A 20,220-nucleotide genomic window follows, 5' to 3' on the forward strand; every position below is an offset into this window, starting at 1 on the left:
AGTTCCCAAGTGAATGTTTGCAAGTGCATTGTTGCAGACACATAAGAGTCTGTGTTGAAGCCTTTGAATTTTAGACCCATGATTGTTTTATCTGAAGGCTAAAGTAAAATAAAGTAGTTCTTAAACCAATTAGTTATTCTCAACTTCTGCCTACTTTTTCCAGCAATATAGCTGATAATTGAGCATTGTGCTAAATGTTTTTAACTAGAGCTTTGATCACTTTCTGTTTTACTAATACTTTTTAGTATAAGAATTTTTCCTTTATGCTTTGCTCTCCCAAATTATAAACTGGCAGAGAATGCTAGTTTTTCCAGAGCATAGGTTTATAAGGGCCAGACAGCAAGTATCTTTGGTGTAATTCAAGAACACAACAAAAAGGAAACATAATATCAGTGTAATCTAGTTAGAATTTAAGTGAATCCGAACCTGTCAATTTATACGTATGGTAAGTGGGCATTGCCACTAGCTTACAATAGTGTTAACCTTTATAAGTAGCAATGTCCATAATATTCAGAGCTGAAATACCAGTTCTTCTTCGAGTGCTTGCTCATATCCATTCCAGTTAGGTTTATGCTCGCCGCGTGCATGTTCGTTGGAAGATTTTTACCCTAGCAACACTTGGTGTGTCGGCTGGGCGCCCCCTGGAGTGGCACTGGATATATACCCCTGCTGACCCAGCCACCCTTCAGTTCCTTCTTACCGCCTGTGTCGGTCGTTGGAACAGTGGAGCGCGGCTTAGCTGACCTCTACTTCCCTAGCGAATCGTAGTTCTCATTCGTTATCGAGCGTAAATATATGGTGCCCTCTAAAGGGTACGACTACTTGTATCTCCGTCCTCCTCCCTGCTCACTAGTCGTTCAGTCCGTTAGAGAGAGGGAACGGCATGGCCAGCAGGTGCCAGCCCCAAAATCAAAGGAGGCTAGGCGAATGAACCTACTCGGCCACAAGGTGTACTCTGTAGGGGCCTTACAGCTCTGGGTGGCAAATCAACAAGCCTTGCTTAGCTGTTATAACACCTGGGTGGCGGTGGGTAAGTTTATGGAACTTCTCCCTCACGACTCCCGCCAAGAGTTCGCTGCCCTCTTGGAAGAAGGGAAAAAGGTGTCCAGAGCTTCCCTCCAGGCCTTGTTGGATGCAGCAGACTCAGCAGCCAGGACTCTGGTCTCAGGTGTTGCCATGAGGCGCATCTCATGGCTTCAGGTTTCAAACCTCCCGCCAGAGTTGCAGTATACCATTCAGGACTTACCATTTGATGGTAAAGGCCTCTTCGCGGCAAAGACTGCCCCAGGCTGCAAAGCCTGAAGGACAACAGGGTCCTAATGCGCTCTCTTGGAGTGCATACGCCGGTGACCAAACGCAGGCCTTTCCGTCTCCAGCCACACCGCCGTACTCTGTGCCTAGCCAGAGATAGGACTTTGGCAGGCGGCGTGGCCGAGGTGGTTGCGGATGACCGTCAGGACCCCAAGAGGGCCAAGATCAAGGTCCCTCGCAACCACCACCGGGACCAAAGATGAACTTCCAAAGGTGCGCCCAAGGGCGGCATACCAGTTACAGGCCAGGATCCCACTCTTATTTCCTCCTGGTGGGGTCCCAGTTAACTTCAGATCGCTGGGTCCTACGCACGCTGGAGTATGGGTACCACCTCCAATTTGTTCCAACCCTGTCCCTCTTCAGGGACCCCTCTCACGAGCAATGACTCTTACAAGAGGTGCAGACGCCGATGGATGAAAGGGGCAAGGGGTTTTACTCCCGTTATTCCCTAATCCCCAAGTCGAACGGAGGTCTCAGACCTATCCTAGACCTGCGAGGACCCAACCAGTTTATGATAAGGTTGAAGTTCCGCATGATATCCCTGGGAACCATTATCCCATCCTTGGATCCTGGAGACTGGTATGCCGCCCTCGATAGGAAGGATGCATACTTTCACATCGCCATCTTCCCTCCGCATAGGAGATACCTCCGCTTTCTAGCCAACCGTCAGTACTTCCAGTTTACAGTCCTGCTGTTTGGCCTTTCCACAGCCCCACTGGTATTGACCAAGTGTATGGCCGTAGTCGCCGCCTACCTCCGCCAACGTCGGATATGCTTTTTTCCGTATCTGGACGATTGTCTTATCCGAGGAGACTCCGAGACACATCACTCAGCATGTGGGCATTGACAAGGTCCTATTCACACGTCTGCGCCTGATGATCACTAAAGAAAAATCCACTCTGGTTCTCACGCAGAGGTTAGACTTCATAGGAGCTATCCTGCACTCCGATCTAGCCGGAGCCTGCTTACCACAGCTGTGGTTTCAGGCAATGGCAACAATTATCCGAGGTCTGCAGACTTTCCCAACGACCTCGGCTCGCACTTGTCTCGGTCTCCTGGGTCCCATGGCTGCCTGCAAGTTTGTAACCAAACACGCCAGGCTCCGGCTCTGTCCTCTCCAAGTTTGGCTCAACTCCGTGTACTGCCCGGACAGGGACCCAATGGTCACGATAGTCACCATTCCCTCGAGCACCCTAGGCTCCCTAGAATGGTGGCTAACTCCCTCCCTGGTGTGGGCAGGGATGCCGTTCCATACGCCCCAGCCCTCAGTGTCCCTGACAACGGACGCATCATCTCGCGGCTGGGGTGCTCACCTCAGTCACCTTTGAGCTTAAGGCCTTTGGTCTTCTCAGGAGCTGGCATTCCACATAAATGTCCAAAAATGAGCAGTCCACCTGGTGAGCCATGGGTTCCAGCAGCAGCTGTGAGGCTGTGGTGTCTCAGTGTTTGCAGCCAACACAACGGCCATGTGCTACATAAACAACCAGGGAGGGACATGGTCCTCCCCCTTTTGTCAGGAGGCCATCCATCTCTGGGACTTTTGCATAGCCCACTCAATAAATCTGGTGGCGTCCCTTCTCCCAGAAGTTCAGAACACCTTGGCGCATTGACTCAGCAGGTCTTTCCTGTCTCACGAGTGGTCGATCTGCCCCGATGTAATGCATTCTGTTTTCCAGAAGTGGGGATTTTTTCCCCACATAGACCTGTTCATTTACAGCGAGAACAGGACATGCCAGATGTTCTCCTTCCAAGGTCTCTCCCCGGGATCGATCTCGGACGCTTTCTTGATGCCGTGGAAGGGCCAACTCCTTTATGCCTTCCCACCATTCCCGCTGATTCATAAGGTCCTGCTGAAACTCCGCAGGGGCAGAGCGTGCATCATTATGATCATCCAGGCAGCACTGATACACTACGTTGCTCGACCTGTTGATAGCAACCCAATTACCCTGCCACTCCACCCAGACCTCATAACTCAGGACCACGGCAGGCTTCGCCACCTGGACCTGCAGTCTCTTCACCTCACGGTGTAGCTGCTGCGTGGCTAAACCAGGTTAGCAGGAAGCCTTCCACCTGGTCAACGTACCTGGCCGAGTGGAAGCATTTCTCCTACAGGTGCGAAACGCTTGATCTTACTCCTACTGAGGTCTCCATCCCCTCTATTTTGGACTATCCCTGGCCTACAACAGCAGGGCCTAGCGGTATCATCACTGAGGGTACACTTGGCAGCCATCTCTACCTTCCACCCAGGCTAAGGTGGACTTTCCGTGTTCTCACACTCTATGGTTTCGAGGTTCCTCAAGGGCTTGGAGCGCTTATACCCTTAAGTACGCCACCTAGCCCCAACCTGGGACCTCAATCTGGTTTTAACCAGACTTATGTCTCCCACATTCGAGCCATTAGCGACCTGCTCACTGCTATACCTGTCTTGGAAGACAGCTTTCCTCGTAGCCATTACATCGGCCAGACGAGTCTCCAAGCTCAGGGCTCTTACGGTGGTTCCGCTGTACACTATGTTCCACAAAGACAAGGTGCAGTTATGACCACACCCGGCTTTCCTCCCTAAGGTGGTTTCGGCCTTTCATGTTAACCACACTTAACGCAATAGGGGCAACAACTGCACTCCCTGGACGTCTGTAGAACGCTCGCATTTTGTATTGAGTGGACAAAACCATTTTGTAAAACACTCTGTTGCGGTAGCAGACCGAAGGATAGGCCTACCCGTTTCCTCTGAGGATCTCATCTTGGGTGATGGCATGCATCCGCACTTGTTATGATTTGGCTCATATTTCCCCAAGCCACATCACCGTGCCTTCTAGCAGGGCTCAGGCTTCATCTGCCGCCTTGCTGGCTTGTGTACCTGCCCAGGAGATCTGTAGCGCAATAATGGTCCTCGGTCCATACCTTTGCTTCGCATTATGCTCTGGTTCAACAGTCAAGAGATGCTGCAGCCTCTGGCTCAGCAGTTTTACATTCTGCCACATTTCCCTCTGACCCCACCGCCTATGTAAGGCCTGGGAATCACCTAACTGGAATAGATATGAGCAAGCACTCGAAGAAGAGAAGACGGTTACTCACCTTTGTAACTGTTGTTCTTCGACATGTGTTGCTCATATCCATTCCAAACCCACCCTCCTTCCCCACTGTCGGAGTAGCCCGCAAGAAGGAACTGAAGGGTGGCTGGGTTGGCAGGGGTATATATCCGGCGCCATAGCGGCACCACTCCAGGCACCCGGCCGACCCACCGAGTGTTGCTAGGGTAAAAATCTTCCGACGAATGTGCACGCGGCGCGCACACACTTAACTGGAGTGGATATGAGCAACACATCTTGAAGAACAACAGTTACAAAAGTGAGTAACCGTCTTTTTTTACTTCTGGTATACGGAAAGGCTCAGCTCTTGCTTAAATATCTCATAAATTTTAGGATTAGAATAAATCTTCTTATGAGGCTGGTTTTCAAATATAGAACAAGTTAAAGGCAGTTCTGGCTCTCTTGTTTTCTTTATTACTTTTGTTTAAACTCTTGATCAATCATCTATTAGGGGGTATGAAACCTGCTATGGAATCAATCTCCCAGTACCCGACATTTCTTGCCTATCTCGAAGTGTGGATGCAGACCTTTTGGGTATGTCTATTCTGCAACTAAAAACCCATAGCTGGCCTATGCCAGCTGACTCTGGCTCCTGGGGCTCAGGCTCTGAGGCTGATTAATTGCTGTGTAGACTTTCAGGCTTGGTTTGGAGCCGAGGCTTTAAGACCCTGTGAGGTGAGAGGGTCCCAGAGCTCGGGTGGCCAGGGCCAGCTTTAGTAAGTGCGGGGCCCAATTTGTGGGGCTTGTACTCACTGGGCAGCGCGCTGAGCCTTCGGTGGTACTTCGGATTGCTGCTCCGGCCAGGGTAGCGGGGCCGCGGTGCTGCGCTCTGGCTGGGGGCGGGGGGAGGCGTGGGGCTTGCTGTGCTCCAGCTGGGGGGGTGGGGGCGGGCTTGCTGCGCTCTGGACGGGGGCGCGGGGCCCTCTTAGGCACGGGGCCCGATTCAGGGGAATGGGGGAATCGGCCTAAAGCCAGCACTGCGGTTGGCAGCCTGAGCTGGAATGTCTACACTGCAACAGCCATGCAGCTGGAGCTCCATGAGCCCAAGTCAGCTGGCATGGGCCAGCTGCGGATGGCTAATTATGGTGTAGGCATACCCTGTGACCTATATTGTGAGCTGTAACCCCCAGATGATTCTTATCAGGCCTTTTCAAAATTAGGAAAAATTTCCTGTATGTTTCCTAGTCTATTGCAGATAGGAACACTGAAATATTAGAAATGTTTACAAATAGATACATCTGTTACCCTTGCAATTTTAGTTGGGGTGACTGTTGCTAGAAAGTTCCAGGGTACTCTTGTGTCAGGTGAACAGGTCAATATGTCATAAATTGAGGAGAGAGAGATGGGCAAAGAAAGGTGTTTTATTTATTCATTTTAAAGCATTAGGTACTTTGCTTTCTGGCTTATTAGTAGAATTAATTGAAACATTAGTTTTCACTTTGCAAAACTGAAAACTCTTGAACTTCAATAAGAAAATATTTCTGTTACAAACCACTCTCATTGCCATTTTTACATCTTCACATTATGAAATGTTCATTTTTTGAACTGAGATACTCAGTGCTTGGTCTTTTCCCAAATCAACACTTAAAAAAAAGTGTAAGAAAAATTTCTGCAGCAATTTAAATAATAATCTAGTGGTAGGATATAATTTTATTTGAGACAGGACTACAGCAAAAACAACTCAAATATAAAACTTGGACATAAGTCTCTTCAAGGACTTCGGTGACTTTCTGTTCCAAATGGTGAAATTTTTAAAGTGATTGAAAAATCATGTGTGAGCATACTTCACTGGTGTCCAAGATTATAGCAGAGCCCAGATTTGTCAACCCAGAACTTGATGAGTCACACCGTATCAGCCTAGCTCACAGTGTGCTGGATTTCATTAATGCAAAGCCTGAGCAAAAATATGAGGGCATTAGCATGAGATTTTTGCTGCCTTACTGCCAGCATGCACATCTGTGAGGTGTGTGCTTTAGCTAATTGAGAGGAGGACTGGGAATTTTATACTAGTAAGGCTTCCTCTTGCTGCAACCAGTTATGTATGCTCCATGGGATGCCTGATGCTGAAAGTATCCTAGTAGTGTTTTGCTCTGAAGCATGAGGTGCTTCATTATAGGATTAGTAGTGCTATGCTGGTGACTTCATACCCACATGAGGAAGACCACATGACAGACTGCACTGGTTCAGTCAGTGATAAAGTATAGTTGCCAACATGAAACAGTGCGTCATGGACAACTCTATTAAATTGATTGTCTGGGGCAGTGGTTTCAAACTTTCCAGACTACTGTACTCCTTTCAGGGGTCTGATCTATCTTGCGTACCCCAAGTTTCATCTCACTTAAACTACTAGTTTACAAAATCAGACATAAAAATACTAAAGTGTCACAGCCACACTATTACTGAAAAAGCGCTTGCTTTCTCATTTTTACCATATAATGATAAAATAAGTCTATTAGAATATAAATATCATACTTACATTTCAATGTAATACTTGAGGCTGTTTTTCACTTGAGTCTTGTCTGAAGCCAGAGCCCCAGGTGGCAGGGCTTGAAGCCTGAGCCCCACTGCCTGTACTTGAAGCATGTAACTTAGCTTCCTTGGGCGTCCTGTGGCATGGGGCCCCAGGCAGTTGCCCTGCTTGCCACACCTAAAGCTGGCTCTGCACTTGTGAACCCTATAAACACATCTGCGACCCCCTGGGGATCACAAACCCCAGGTTGAGAAACACTGATTTAGATTGAGTTTCCCCTGGAAGACATCTCTGTGCCTCTGGTGGAGAACAACTGGTCTGGAGCACTAACAGGCCCCTCTGCTATTGGACATGTGCATTTTAGGTAATTGCAGTTGTTTTCTTAAAAGCAAGAGAGAGAATCCAGTTTTCACTAAAATATGAATGAAGCCCTGCTTGAAATCTCCAGAGCCACCACTTAAAAAAAATAAATAAATAAAATCTTGAAAATGTGGTTGCCCGAGCTTCCTTCTATTGTCAAATGGCTTGGGACCCACCTCTACTTATTTCTTTTGTCTGCATAGAGCACACTCTTAGTGCTCACTATTCCTCAGCTTCCACTGGAGTCTCATTGCAGGAGGCTGCAGGAGATGAGCCTGAGAGGCAGGTAGCAGTAAATGGAGCTATTAAATAAAAGGTTATTAAAGCAGCCGGTAGAGATGCTGCTGGAGTCTGACTACAGAAGTATAATAGTTCCCTCCTGGTCTCACAGTTCAGTACATTGCCTAGAACTGCATTTACGTGGGATGGTTGACCAAAACTAAACAGGACTTTTGGGTACTGTGGCAAGGTAGGTGGCTTTCTGTAATAGTTTCAGAACAGTTTGTTTAGTCATTATATGTAGCACATGTAGGCTAAGGACGAAAACCCAACATGTTCTATAGTAGAAAAGGCTCTTGAATTAGTAAGCAATATTTGCTCTTCCTGCTTTTCAGGCCACTGAAGACAGACCCTAAAAAGATCTGGAAACTTTTCTCAAGGTGCCCAACATTACGTAAAGCCCGTCTTTTTAGTGAACAAAATCTCAAGGAGCTACATAATTTCATTGTATTTAAAAACATTGTACAAATTGAGTTAGCTGACGTATTGAGGGTTACTTTCAGATTAGGACAAATTGTCTTCATTCTTGTCAGCTAAATGTGGCATGATGTTGAATGTGGTTTATCCTGATCTACTCCTCTCCCCTGCTCTCTCCCCAGCTTGAAGGTTTAATCATGATTAGCTGACATGCTGAACACAATTTGTCCTGGTTTTGCTGAGTGCAAAGCCATGATCAGCATTGTATCTGCTAACTCGATTCTCTTCGACAATATTCAAATACAGTAACATTTGTAGTGAGGACAAGCCCAGTCTGTTGATGAGCTATCTAACTGGAGCCAGGGCCGACGAGGGGGGGGGGGGAGGGGAAAGCCGGTACAAATTACCGGGGCCTGGCGTCCGGGAAGGGGGCCTGGTGTCCCCAGCTTCGTCAGCCCTGTTTAGCAAGTCTGCCCTTGCTGGGAGGCCCCCAAATTTTTTTCACCGGAACCCAAACCCACTGTCGGCGGCCCTGATTGGAGCAATAGGTGGCGGTAAATAAAATAGTCTGTAAATTACTTCCAGTACCTACCATAGTATGTGTTGGGTGTAAATAAGTTAATTTTCATTTCATACTTAATTTTTAATTTATATTACTCCACAGTTTTACTTAGATTTACGAATAAACTTGTTTTACTGTTTCAAATCACTTTTTCCTTTCTCTGCTGTTTAATTCTAAGAAACAGAATTTATGGGAACAGAACTCTCAAAACATACTACTGTAACATGAATAAGAACAACCATTAGACTTAAAATCTTACACAAATAAAAGAGGCTTTATTTTGGGAGAAGGGTAATTCATTTTAAATTTTCCTTCCAACCCCCCCCCCCAAAAAAAAAATGCTACAAATTCCTTTTAGTCTGCTTTTAGATCTGAAGGAGTTGACTCTGACAGTATTCTTCCAACAACTCCTTAAAATGTTCTTGTTAGGCCCTTAGAGAAGCAACACTCGGTTAAGGGTCACCAATAAAATTAAATGCAAATCATTATACAGATGAAGTACAATAGTAGATTAAGCTGGGAGGAAAAGGGGATCAGGGTAAACTGCAGGCCTTACAATCTGGAGGTACTATTCCTTTGATCTTGTTACTGTCCAAGTCCCTGATTTTTTTAAAAGTACCTTTTTGTTGCACATTTTCTTCCCCAGTTTCTTGTATATCTCTATTAAATTTCCAGTTTGAAAACTTAATTTTTCTGTGTGCAATGTAATATATTTGGAACACTAACATTTAGTCACAGTTCCTCTTCCCTCCATTCAGGGCCGGCTCTACTGTTTTTGCCGCCCCAAGTAGTGTGCCAAATTGCCACCGCGGATGGTGGGGGCAGTCTTTGTGTCGTTACGGCAGCACACGCGTTTCCGCGGCGGCAGTGGCAATTCGGAAGCAGCTTCTGTATTCAACTGGAAGACAGAAGCTGTGCCGCGCGGACAGATGAACATAAAAGCTGCCGCCGAATTGCCGCTGCTGCCGAATTGCCACTGCCGCGGAAATGCGTGTGCCACCCTAATGGCACATGGACTGCCCCTGCCCTCTGCGGTGGCAATTGGGCACGCTGTTTGGGAGCAAAAACACACAGACTGCCGCCCCTTGCAGATTGCCACCCCAAGCACCTGCTTGGGATGCTGGTGCCTGCAGCCGGCCCTGCCTCCATTCTTCATTTCCAAAAAGAAATATAAAACTTTACAACATGGCTATATGTAAAAACTTTCACAGTCTTCGGTGGGATTGAAGCAAGCCATCAGTAGTCATACAGAATTCTGCTTTTGGCTGTGCACCCTTAGAAGTGTTAGCTGAAAATAAAATGTGCATATACAAGGAGGTGTTTTCTTTAAAAGAAACAAAAAACACTTTTCATTTTCCTCTAAATGATCCTGACTCTAAACAATTGCTATGTACAGGAGAATAGCCTGCAGAGATCTGTGTTTTGAGATATAGTATAACAAAATTGTATCTTAAAATAAAATTACCATTCCAGAACTAAACTCCCTATCAAACCCCTCACCTCCTACGTGCACAAGACTCTATATATTACAAAAATATTCACTTCTTTGCTAAAACTTTTAAACAGAGTTATAGCTTAGTGCTATAAACCTGAAAAATTTGTAGTGAAAATAATGGTTTGTAATGGAAATTTGACAGACTAATTACAGTGTTGCTTTAATTGTCTTATTTCAGTTTTGTTCCTCTAACAGCTGTTCGGTTATAGGGATCTGTTTGTTTTTTACTCGGTCCCTGTTGATAATCATCTTAAAATATATCTTAGGCCACGTCCAGACTAGGTATTAAAATCGATTTTAGATACGCAACTTCAGCTACGGGAATAACGTAGCTGAAGTCGAATTTCTAAAATCGAGGTACTCACCCGTCTGGACGGCACGGCATCGATGTCCGCGGCTCTCCGTGTCGATTCCGGAACTCCGTTCGGATTGATGGAGTTCCGGAATCGATGTAAGCGCGCTCGGGGATCGATACATCGCGTCCAGACTAGACGCGATATATCGATCCCCGAGCAATCGATTTTAACCTGCCGATGCCGCAGGTTAGTCTGGACGTGGGCTTAGAGAAGAAATCCTAAAACAAGAAATTTTAAATTTCATGAGACTTTTATTTTATCTCAGCTTGTTTTGGCAATAGAGATGTCTTGGTCTGTAGTCTTTAGATTTGGGCTTTCATACTCCATCCTGATTATATTGCCATGGAGATGTTTCCCATTAAATACAAATTCCTGGTTTATAGCATGTATGATAACTTGATGTGGATTTTTTAGTAAGTAATAGATATAACCTCCATAAAATCCCTCTGCTCTGGGTGATCTGTATCATCCTAGTAACTTAGTTATATTTAAGTAGTTACACAGCAAATGGTTGTACATGTGCAATTAATCTGATATTTTGTTTTATAGTACATCATTCACAAACCTGAGAAAAGTAAAAACCAAATTGAGAGCACAAAGATTTGTCTTATCTTATCTTGCAACTGTATACCAGTATAGTCATGGTAGTTTCAAATTAAAAACAAGCTGAACCTACTTCAGAAAATACATTTCTTTAGACATACGGAAACTGAGTTTGCATGAAAATCCTATAAGCAGAGAATTAGAGTAAATAATATTAAGGGAGCAACATATGTCAAGGCTTGAGATTTAGAAATTTAGCTTGTGATTGAATGGTGACTTTCTTGAAGATAAACAGATGTATTAATTTTTAATTTGTCTTTTTGATCTCTAAATTAGCGCAGAAGTTTTACTGGTTAATTTTAAGAAAGCAAGTGTTTGAAAGTTTTGGCAAATACTAACTTGTTGTAATGAATGTATGGTAATGAAAGAAATTAAGAGGAGAGCTGAATTAGAGTGAATGATTGTTCAGTCATGTGGGTCAGGCTAGCTGCATAGCTTGGTTGTTAGACTGATTGCTCAAATTACATTGCCTCAGGTCCTGCATTTGGTTGGCTGTCTCCTCAGATCTTAACAAGGTTCTGGGAATTTGTTTCTGACAAAGTTTGCTTTGTGTTTTTGCAGGATGCTTCATCTGCAGACATTAGGAAAGCATATCGCAAGCTTTCACTAACTTTACACCCAGACAAGAACAAGGATGAAAATGCAGAAACCCAGTTTAGACAAGTAAGTGACACATGCTATACTATACTTTTTTTTATGACATAACTTTACTTATTAACATCAAGAATAAATACAGTTTTGATAACACAGTAATATTTTGAAATTAGTAGTAATTTTCAAACAGGGCAGAATTATTCCTGTATTTGTTGGATTTAGTGTTGGACAAAGGTCATACAAAATGTTCTGAAGCTAGTTCAGTAACTCAGATTAGTATTTGAGTATTTGAATACATTTGATTTATAAGTATTTTAAAATATTTAGATGTATTCCTGTTAACAAAAACAAGTTTTATTCCTTTCTCTCTGTATAAAAGCATACATACAAACTTCTGTTAAAAGGGAAAGTCTGTTTGTAAGCCTTTTACTACTTTGCCTTTTAATAGAAGTTGGGGAAAAGATCTTCTCATCAGTCTTCATTATAAGTCATTTAATGTAGATATCAATAAAATAATTATCTTAAGTCTTGATTCATTTCCCCTTCTGAATCTTGACATTTAACTGAGCAATAGAGTATGCCTGTCATAGTTCAGCTTTACCAGTTCAATGTTCTTCACAAAACGAAGGCTACTTGCTGTGTAGTGTTATAACTGGAGAACCTTTAGACCTATTGAAGGGACACTATTAACTTAAAAATCACATTCCCAATGGAAATTTTTACCTGTATTTGAGATAAATATCACCTCAGACTGAAATATTAGAGAGAGAGAAAAATCTGTTTTTAAGATTTGATTGCTTTGTGCGTGGTGCTTTCACTGTTTCCTTTTCATAGTCATTTTCTTAATAAAAGCAATGCTTTTATTATAGTTGGTGGCTATCTATGAGGTTTTAAAGGATGAAGAGAGAAGGAAGAGGTGAGTACACTTTGCATATTTTTTAAATAAACCTCTCATGGGTGCTAATCCTACAGAATTTATGCACATCCTTAACTTTATGCACTCTGAGTAATCCTATTGACTTCACTGACTCACACAGAATATAGTTAAGCACGTATATGTCTTTGCATGATTTTGGGCATAATTTTTATTTAGCTATTATTTAAAATAAAGAGAATGTATATAGGTATATGGCACATGTTTCAGAGAGATAAGATGATTACTTTCTTTGATTCTGAACATTTTTTAAAAGTTTGTATTTGGAGTGAAATTTTCTCTGCTAGAACAATCTCTAAAAGACTAGCATTTGTAGTTCTGTATTTCTGGATCATGTCTACATGGGCAGAGAGCCATAACTTGGTGAGTTACAATTTTAGACATGTGAGTTGGGAATTATAATCCACTTTGCCCACCTGTTGGTTCCTTCTCACTACATAAGAACTTTCACATGATGCTTAGGTACTCTGTTCCTGAATGTTTCTAGCTTCATGTATTTTGCTATTTTTCTTTTTAAAAACATATAATTATATTAGTGTCTGGATGAACCTAAGGGTTTTTTAAAGTGGTAGATAGTTGCCCTAGTATATAATTTAAATATTTGACTAGTGTCCCCGAAGCTTAAGTGGTGTTCCAAGAGTACCTGAAAGATAGTAATGGACAGTAGCTTGTGTTTGGACTGCTTTCCAGAGGACTGTAATATGCCTGTACATACAATCTGGTTTTAGGATATCCACTTGAACTAATGATTATCAGGTTAACTTGGCTAAAGAAAAAGAATCATACTCCCAGCACAGGAGTTCTAGTGAAGTATCTTAAGGTTTACAACTCTCTAAACAGGGATTCTCAGGACCTTCTCCTGAAGGCTTTTGGCTTTGTAGAGATCTTGGCAGGAAACCATGTCTCATAGCAGAGATTGTCCTCTGTCTGGTAATCCTATGTTTTGAACAAGCCATGGAAATGTGTTTAAGAGAGTTTTTTAGATTGTGTATGTTTTCTACTCTGCCTCCCTCTGTGGAATTTCAGCTTGGAGTCATAGATCAAGGAAATTTTGGAATTGTAACAACGGGTGCGGTAGAAGGAAGGGGGTCAGTATCTGTTTTAAAATGTTTCCAAAAGTATGCATTAGCCTGAAATCTTATGTCTTCTTGCTTTATGGGTGACACCTTTTTAAATGTATTTTCTATTTCATCATAGTTTAATGTTGAGGGAGTTTATCATGAGATTTGTCTTTGGAGTGCCATGGGAATTTTCCCACATCTTCCCCCCCATGATCTTTCTTCACTTGTGATTGTGATTCAGTAGCTTGTAACTATTATGTATTTAAGCCTGTCTACCTGAGAAAATCGTACCTATTTATCTAAGCCATTTTAGAAATTTATATATTGAAATTGGTGCAGCCTCTTCATATGAAAATTTAATTTCATATTAAGGAAGCCTTGTATCAGGTTAGCTTAAGTTGATACATTACAAACAATTTTCTCATATGAACGGGGTCTTCCTGATATTTTTGTCTGTTCGAGGGTGTGTATGAATGACTAGCCATTCTATAGGCGAAAGGGTGGTAGTCACCTGAAAAGAGATTTCTAGAAATAGTATGCAATCTATAGTGTAAGATCTAGTTGTCCAATCTCTTCTTCACGAATCCTTTATCATTTGGATTGGGGACCGAGTTGAAAAACTGATCTGACAGATATATGCGTAAGTAGAGGCACTATTCAGACCCCTGAAGGCACAACCAACTAATAGGTAACTAACTTTTCCTTGATGCAAGTCTCAACTAATCATGCTTTGAATCAGTCCTCTAAAGGGACATGCCTGAGGCCAGATAACACACATTCCCCCCTATAACCTTAAAGGTCTGGAGCAGCGGGCAAAAAGGGATAGTGGCCTCTCTAAGAGTCTTCCTACTCTTTTGATGGTTTGGGGGAGGCATTTCATGAGCTGGTGGGCTGACCAGTGGTGCTCAGGTAAGCCATTGTCCCTTGTGTACCTGGGAGAGAGTATATAAGTACTGTCACTCCAGCTGATAGCTCTCTCTTAGCAATCCCCCGCATAGGAGATGGTGTTTTTTTGGTCTGCTGTGGGCATTACACTAGTTGCCTTTTGGGGAGCTGGAAAGAAATTTTCCCCTCAATGTCGTCAGATTGGCTGGCAGGTAGCGTGGATTTTTTTGCTTCCCCACAGCAACTTAGGACCTGGTCAGATAGGTCAGGAGGTACAATTCAAGGTATCAGAATTTAGCAGGTGATAGGTGTCCGGTGCTGGTACTTGTTCCATAGGAAGTCTGGTTCACTGATAAACTGAAAGCAGTAGTGCATATTAGGGGATGGTATCCCCTAAAGTAGCTGGGGAATGGATTTGGGGCTTTTAATGTTTGGTACAGTGAGAACAACCCCCTTTCTTCAGCCCTTTAAGCCTCATGGAAGGGGAAGACGATCAGGCCTCAGCAATGGGCTAGGACCAGGTATCAGTGAGGGCTGATGGCAGCCCTCAAATAGGTGCAAAAAATTGAAGAAGAAATGATGACCTGCACTGTATGAGTTACTGCCAGGTAGTTCCCAGATGAGTTAAGTTAATGAAGTTGTAGCCTAATTAAACCACACCCCTTGCATCTTGTCTGTCTTCCTGCATGTCTGGGAAAATGATTGTGTGTATACAGAAACAATAGTTACACTTCACAGAACAAATCAGTGGAGTAACTCCTTTCAGCAGGTTAAAAAAAAAATTTTACTTTTAACACATGGAGTTAGGCATGATTTTTATTTTTTATTCTCTTTCATTTTGGAGCATAAACTTGCCTTGCAGTATTAGTTTAGTAGTGGTAATTTTTTATGAGAACAAAAAATAAAAATCCTGTTTGTCTTTTCCAGGAAGACTCACTCTTGCCAGTAGAATGTACCGCTTTAGCGTATTAACACTTCATATTTTCCTTTTTTTATTTTAATAGTAATATAATTTAAATGTGCATGTAATATGCGTTAAAATATTATTTACTTTATGTATGTGCTGTATACAGAGTAGTGCAGTGCACAGAGCCCTTGATGTAAATTAATCCACATAAGTGTTATATGCCAGATAGGATCTTACATAGGCTTTCTGTGCTGAAGTGAATTTCACCCAGTAAGATTTTTATTGTATAAAATTACAAGCTAAACTTGCTAATAGTCATTACTTTGGTTTTAATTTGTGGAGGATTTATGTAATTTTGAACAAACTTTTCCATTCACTACATCTAATCAAATGTCTTAACAATACATTTAACCCTTAGTGTTCTTAACTAGCTTTTGGTTTATACATCCACTTTCTGTAATATTGTGATTTTCATTACAGCAAGCATTAGTGTCTGAATCAAAATAAGCATCCTTCTAACACTAAATGATGAATATACCTTAGTACTCTGTGTAATTGACTGACTTTACACATAGCATATGGAAAATATAAAGTGTTCTTGACCATATTTGCATTACATGTTGCCTTTGATAGTTTATGGGGAAAAAGCTTCAGTGGTGCTTTTTCCTAAGATTTATATTTTAAATTATAAGATCTCATTATTTCAGACTTGTTTATTGTCCCTTTTGTAAGCTACATCAGATCTCTGAAGTAATGTGTGAAATGTGAAGTGTCCTGGGCTTTAAAAAAAATGGCAAATATTTTATTTGATTGTAAAATAGATTAATTATACTGTAATGTTGAAATCAGCTACCAAATTTAATTGATTTTTCTTGCACTATACTAAATTCTAGAGAGTCTAAAAACTACAACATGAATCATCGTAGGTAGGTGAAATTATCACACTTTCACAACTGTTTCTTAATGGTGGTACTAAATTTTAAATTAATATTTTTAATGAAAGTTTTACTTTCATTATGAAGTTTACTTTCTTGTGCTGTGATTGTTACTTCCTGGTATTATTTATTTCCCACTGTAAATTGCTGACTATTTCAAAAGTTCACAAAACTGCTGGGCACTCTCATATGCCATATACAAGTTGCATTATGTGTACTTGCACACATCTGAGGACAGGAAAAAATAGTGCAGATAGATTAAATGAAATTTTGTGGGAAGGAGAGGTAAAGAGTAATAATTTAAAATAGGTTGATAAAGTAAGAATGCTTTGTAATTCAATTCTGAATGATTCTCCTTGCTGCACATGCTTTGCCTATCCTTCATAGCTGCTAATTTTTTTTTTATTTTTTTTTTGCAAATAAGTACTTTACTGAGTAATGTGTATGCTTTTTAATTAAATGATGTCTTAAATGTGGAAAACAACATTAAAAATTATGGGAGGCTTTTGAGTAACTCTGGGATCATTGTTCACTTGTAACCCTAAAAATCATCACGATAGCTTTATTTTTCAAATATAGTGCTTAATTACTATAGAAAGCAGTGATTTATCTTTCAACAATATATATTCTAAAAAGTGGGTTATAATAGAAGCTATCTTCCTTTAAAATGGCCAGTCGTGTGAGCCATAATGTTCATTGATAGTAAAATCAATAGAGCATTGATTCTAAGACATAATCCTCAGAGACTGTTGTTCAGAACACTAGACATAGCCAAGTAAATACTGTGTACTATTTAGAGTGTTTAATGCATGAAATTCTGCTGTCTTAAATTTGGTTAGGTGTTAAACAGGACTGATATATTGTGATGATAAGACTGCATTGTTGATAATCACAATACTGGAAAACAAATATTTAGCAGCATTATTTTATCATAACTTACTTGTTTTTCTCCTCTAGTACATAACTTAAGTTTAGTACTTAACTTGTCCCAGTGTATCAGAAAGAAAAATATTTAGTAAATTAATAATAATGTACAAAAAGACTTATCCTTTTCCCTTCACCCTCAGGTGTCTCTGAGAGCTTTAAATTGATGGCATACACAAACATAACATTTTGTTAGCAACCTTTTTTTCTGAAATCAAATTATTCACTGTCTTGGTTGAATATAATCATTTTTTGCTTCCAAAATATTTCTCTTGTATTTCAACTCTAAACTATTCAGTAGGACTACAATGCATTATGATTTTTAGATTAAACAAGTGTTAAAGTGGTTGTGTTTGCTTGGTTTGCTCTTGAAATATGCAGTTTTCCATTCTTTAGTAGTTTAAGTTTAAAATGTCATTTCCTAAACTAAGTGCTGAATAGGTTTTTTTGTTTTCTTTTTCTTATACAAGTAGGTTATTGCCTCAAGTCTTTTATTGATTTATTGTGAAGGAAGAAAAAAGTTATCCTAAAATCAGAATTTACATTTCTTGATATTAATCATATACATTTTCATAATTTTATAAGAAGACAATTTCATGGTATATATCTTATTTAGTATGTAACCATAGAAGTCAGCAGAATATTGTGCTTTAAATCATTTTCCTAGTAAATTACTAATAATGTCTCCTGCCTTGAACAAATAAATGGTCATTTATCAGAAATCAAATTTTCTAGATTTGTTGAATTAAATATATTTTGCACTTAAAACCAGTGTTTTTCCACTAAAAAAAAAAAAATGAAGTTGCCAGTAATAAATCTTTTTTTTTTTTAAATTTCTTAGTACATCTCCAAGGTATCAATTTAATAACTATCAAAGTAGCTACTGCAGTTGTTGCATTTAAATTGATTTACATGTCAAGACTGGCAGTTTAGCAGCTGCGCTATTATTCCTGGATCGGTCAATTTACTTGAGAAAAACCTACTACTGAGTTCTACTGACCTGCATGACAATATAGGCCCTATTTCTATTCCTGTAATTAGGCCTGCGAGTAACTCAGAATATTTTTAATTAAAATATTTTGGTCAATGTGTTGCACCAAATTAGGCCTTTCAGTGCAGATTTAATTCTAGAAATGGTGTGATTAGAATATGTAATGAATTGCGTTCAGTTTAAGATTAACAGGTTGTGTATCTTGAACATACAGTATTTGAATGTGACTATTTCAAGTTTTATATTATAGCTTTTTTCCTCTAAGTTTTTCCTCTTCATGTTTTAGATTAGGTATCTTAAATTTAAATTTTATAGGGTTATGTAAACCAGTCTTGAAGTACATTAAATAAATTAACAGGCAAAGACTGCTTATGTTAAAGTACTTCAAGGAGTAAATGTGGAAAAATAAACTGACTTTTTTTATTCAAATGACTTTTGTAAGGACATAGTTATATTAATAAAAGAGAATAGCCTTAAAATAGATTAAACAGTTTAATGTGAGCAGGTTAACTTTGCAGTAGCATTCTTTAGAAATAAACAAAGTTGCCTGGATCCTATGAACCTTGATTTCTAGCATCATAAGCAAGAGTTTAATTAGAAGGTACGCCTAGCTAGAAGGTTTATGATATAACACCATAAAGAAAATCAAGAGCCAGATATTTTACCTCATTATTCATGTTTTTAATTAGTAAAACACTTAAGTAATTGAAACTTGGTTCCTTGTGTTCTCATATTTCAGTTATTTCTCTTGTTGTTCACTTACATCCTGGGGACCTGACCATTGATTGATAGGCATGCAGAACATACGTCCCATTCGACAGCAAGTCCTGATTCATAAGAGAATCAGATGGGGGTGCTGTAGGAGTAGTAGAGTTTACCACCTTTCTGCAAGAGATGGGAAACATTTCCACATCATACTGCTCTGAATTCTGTCTGTCCCCTGGTATTTCAAAAAAGTTACATTATTATTATTATTATTATTATTATTATTATTATTTTACCTTATTTTGTGGTGTTGTGGTAATTTGTCTTTAACATGAAGTGAGTTGGTTTATTTCATTTTAAACTCTCCATGAAAGCCTGTTATATTTGCTACTGTAGGTATGATGATATTCTGATCAATGGACTACCAGATTGGCGACAGCCTGTATTCTACTACAGGCGGGTGAGAAAAATGAGCAATGCTGAGCTGGCATTACTCTTGTTCATTATTCTCACAGTGGGTCATTATGCTGTGGTTTGGTCAATCTACCTGGAAAAACAGCTGGTAAGTATTGGTAATAAATCAAATGCACTACAGTCATTGGTTTATCTGAATTATTGCAAAAGTTTCCAAATAGGGATTTTTACTATATGTCCCTTTCCATTCAAATTAGTTTTCTGGTATTTTAAATGGTTAGTTGTATTAGTAGCAAAGATTTTATTATTTAGTTGTATGATTGATACGTTCTATATGTTCTAGATTCAAAAGTCAAAATGAAATAATTTTTATATGAATGTAATGTAAAAATTTAATTTTTTATACAGTCGCTGATGACAATTTAGTGAACAAAAGGGTTTTTTTCTAGTTTATCAGAGGAAAGAAAGACAGCAGACACCTTCTCTACCATCTGTTGAAGCAGAAACATGTCCTTCCATGGTCATGCTTTTGGTCTTCACAAATGTTGGGCGTCTCTGGTCTTGATTTTCAGAACTCGTACTCACTTTGGCTTTCCCTGTTCTTATTGGAGGTTATTTCCAAAATAAAACCTGATAAGTGTTCTCTGGTCCATTAGATAAGCGGTCAAAGCTAAAGCATTTTTCAGTATTTATTCTCCTCCATGCCCACCCCCACCCCACCCCTATATGTCTTTGGAAGCTTTAAGTTGATGGTACAAGTGAACATAACATAAAAAGCAATCGATTTTTGTTTATACTCCTTTAAAAAAAACCAAATACAAATTGAACAGTATTCACACATTAGCATCTATTTACTTTTTATTTTCCAAGCTACATTATTAAAGTTGATGAATGAGAAAGGAGCCAAGTTGAATGCTTTCTCTTCTTA

At 40.4% G+C, this 20,220-nt stretch overlaps 1 protein-coding gene across 1 annotated transcript in view; it reads left to right on the forward strand.

The window, feature by feature from the left end:
* DNAJC1 (DnaJ heat shock protein family (Hsp40) member C1) overlaps positions 1–20,220 on the forward strand; it is a 205,760-nt gene that overhangs the window by 75,846 nt on the left and 109,694 nt on the right. Inside the window, exons 2-4 of the mRNA XM_030550390.1 lie at positions 11,504–11,605; positions 12,406–12,452; positions 19,275–19,440. Of these exons, the coding sequence (XP_030406250.1) occupies positions 11,504–11,605; positions 12,406–12,452; positions 19,275–19,440 (315 nt within the window). The remainder of the gene's footprint in view (positions 1–11,503; positions 11,606–12,405; positions 12,453–19,274; positions 19,441–20,220) is intronic.

Source organism: Gopherus evgoodei, chromosome 2, assembly GCF_007399415.2.
Source record: "Gopherus evgoodei ecotype Sinaloan lineage chromosome 2, rGopEvg1_v1.p, whole genome shotgun sequence".
Taxonomy (NCBI): Eukaryota; Metazoa; Chordata; order Testudines; family Testudinidae; genus Gopherus; species Gopherus evgoodei.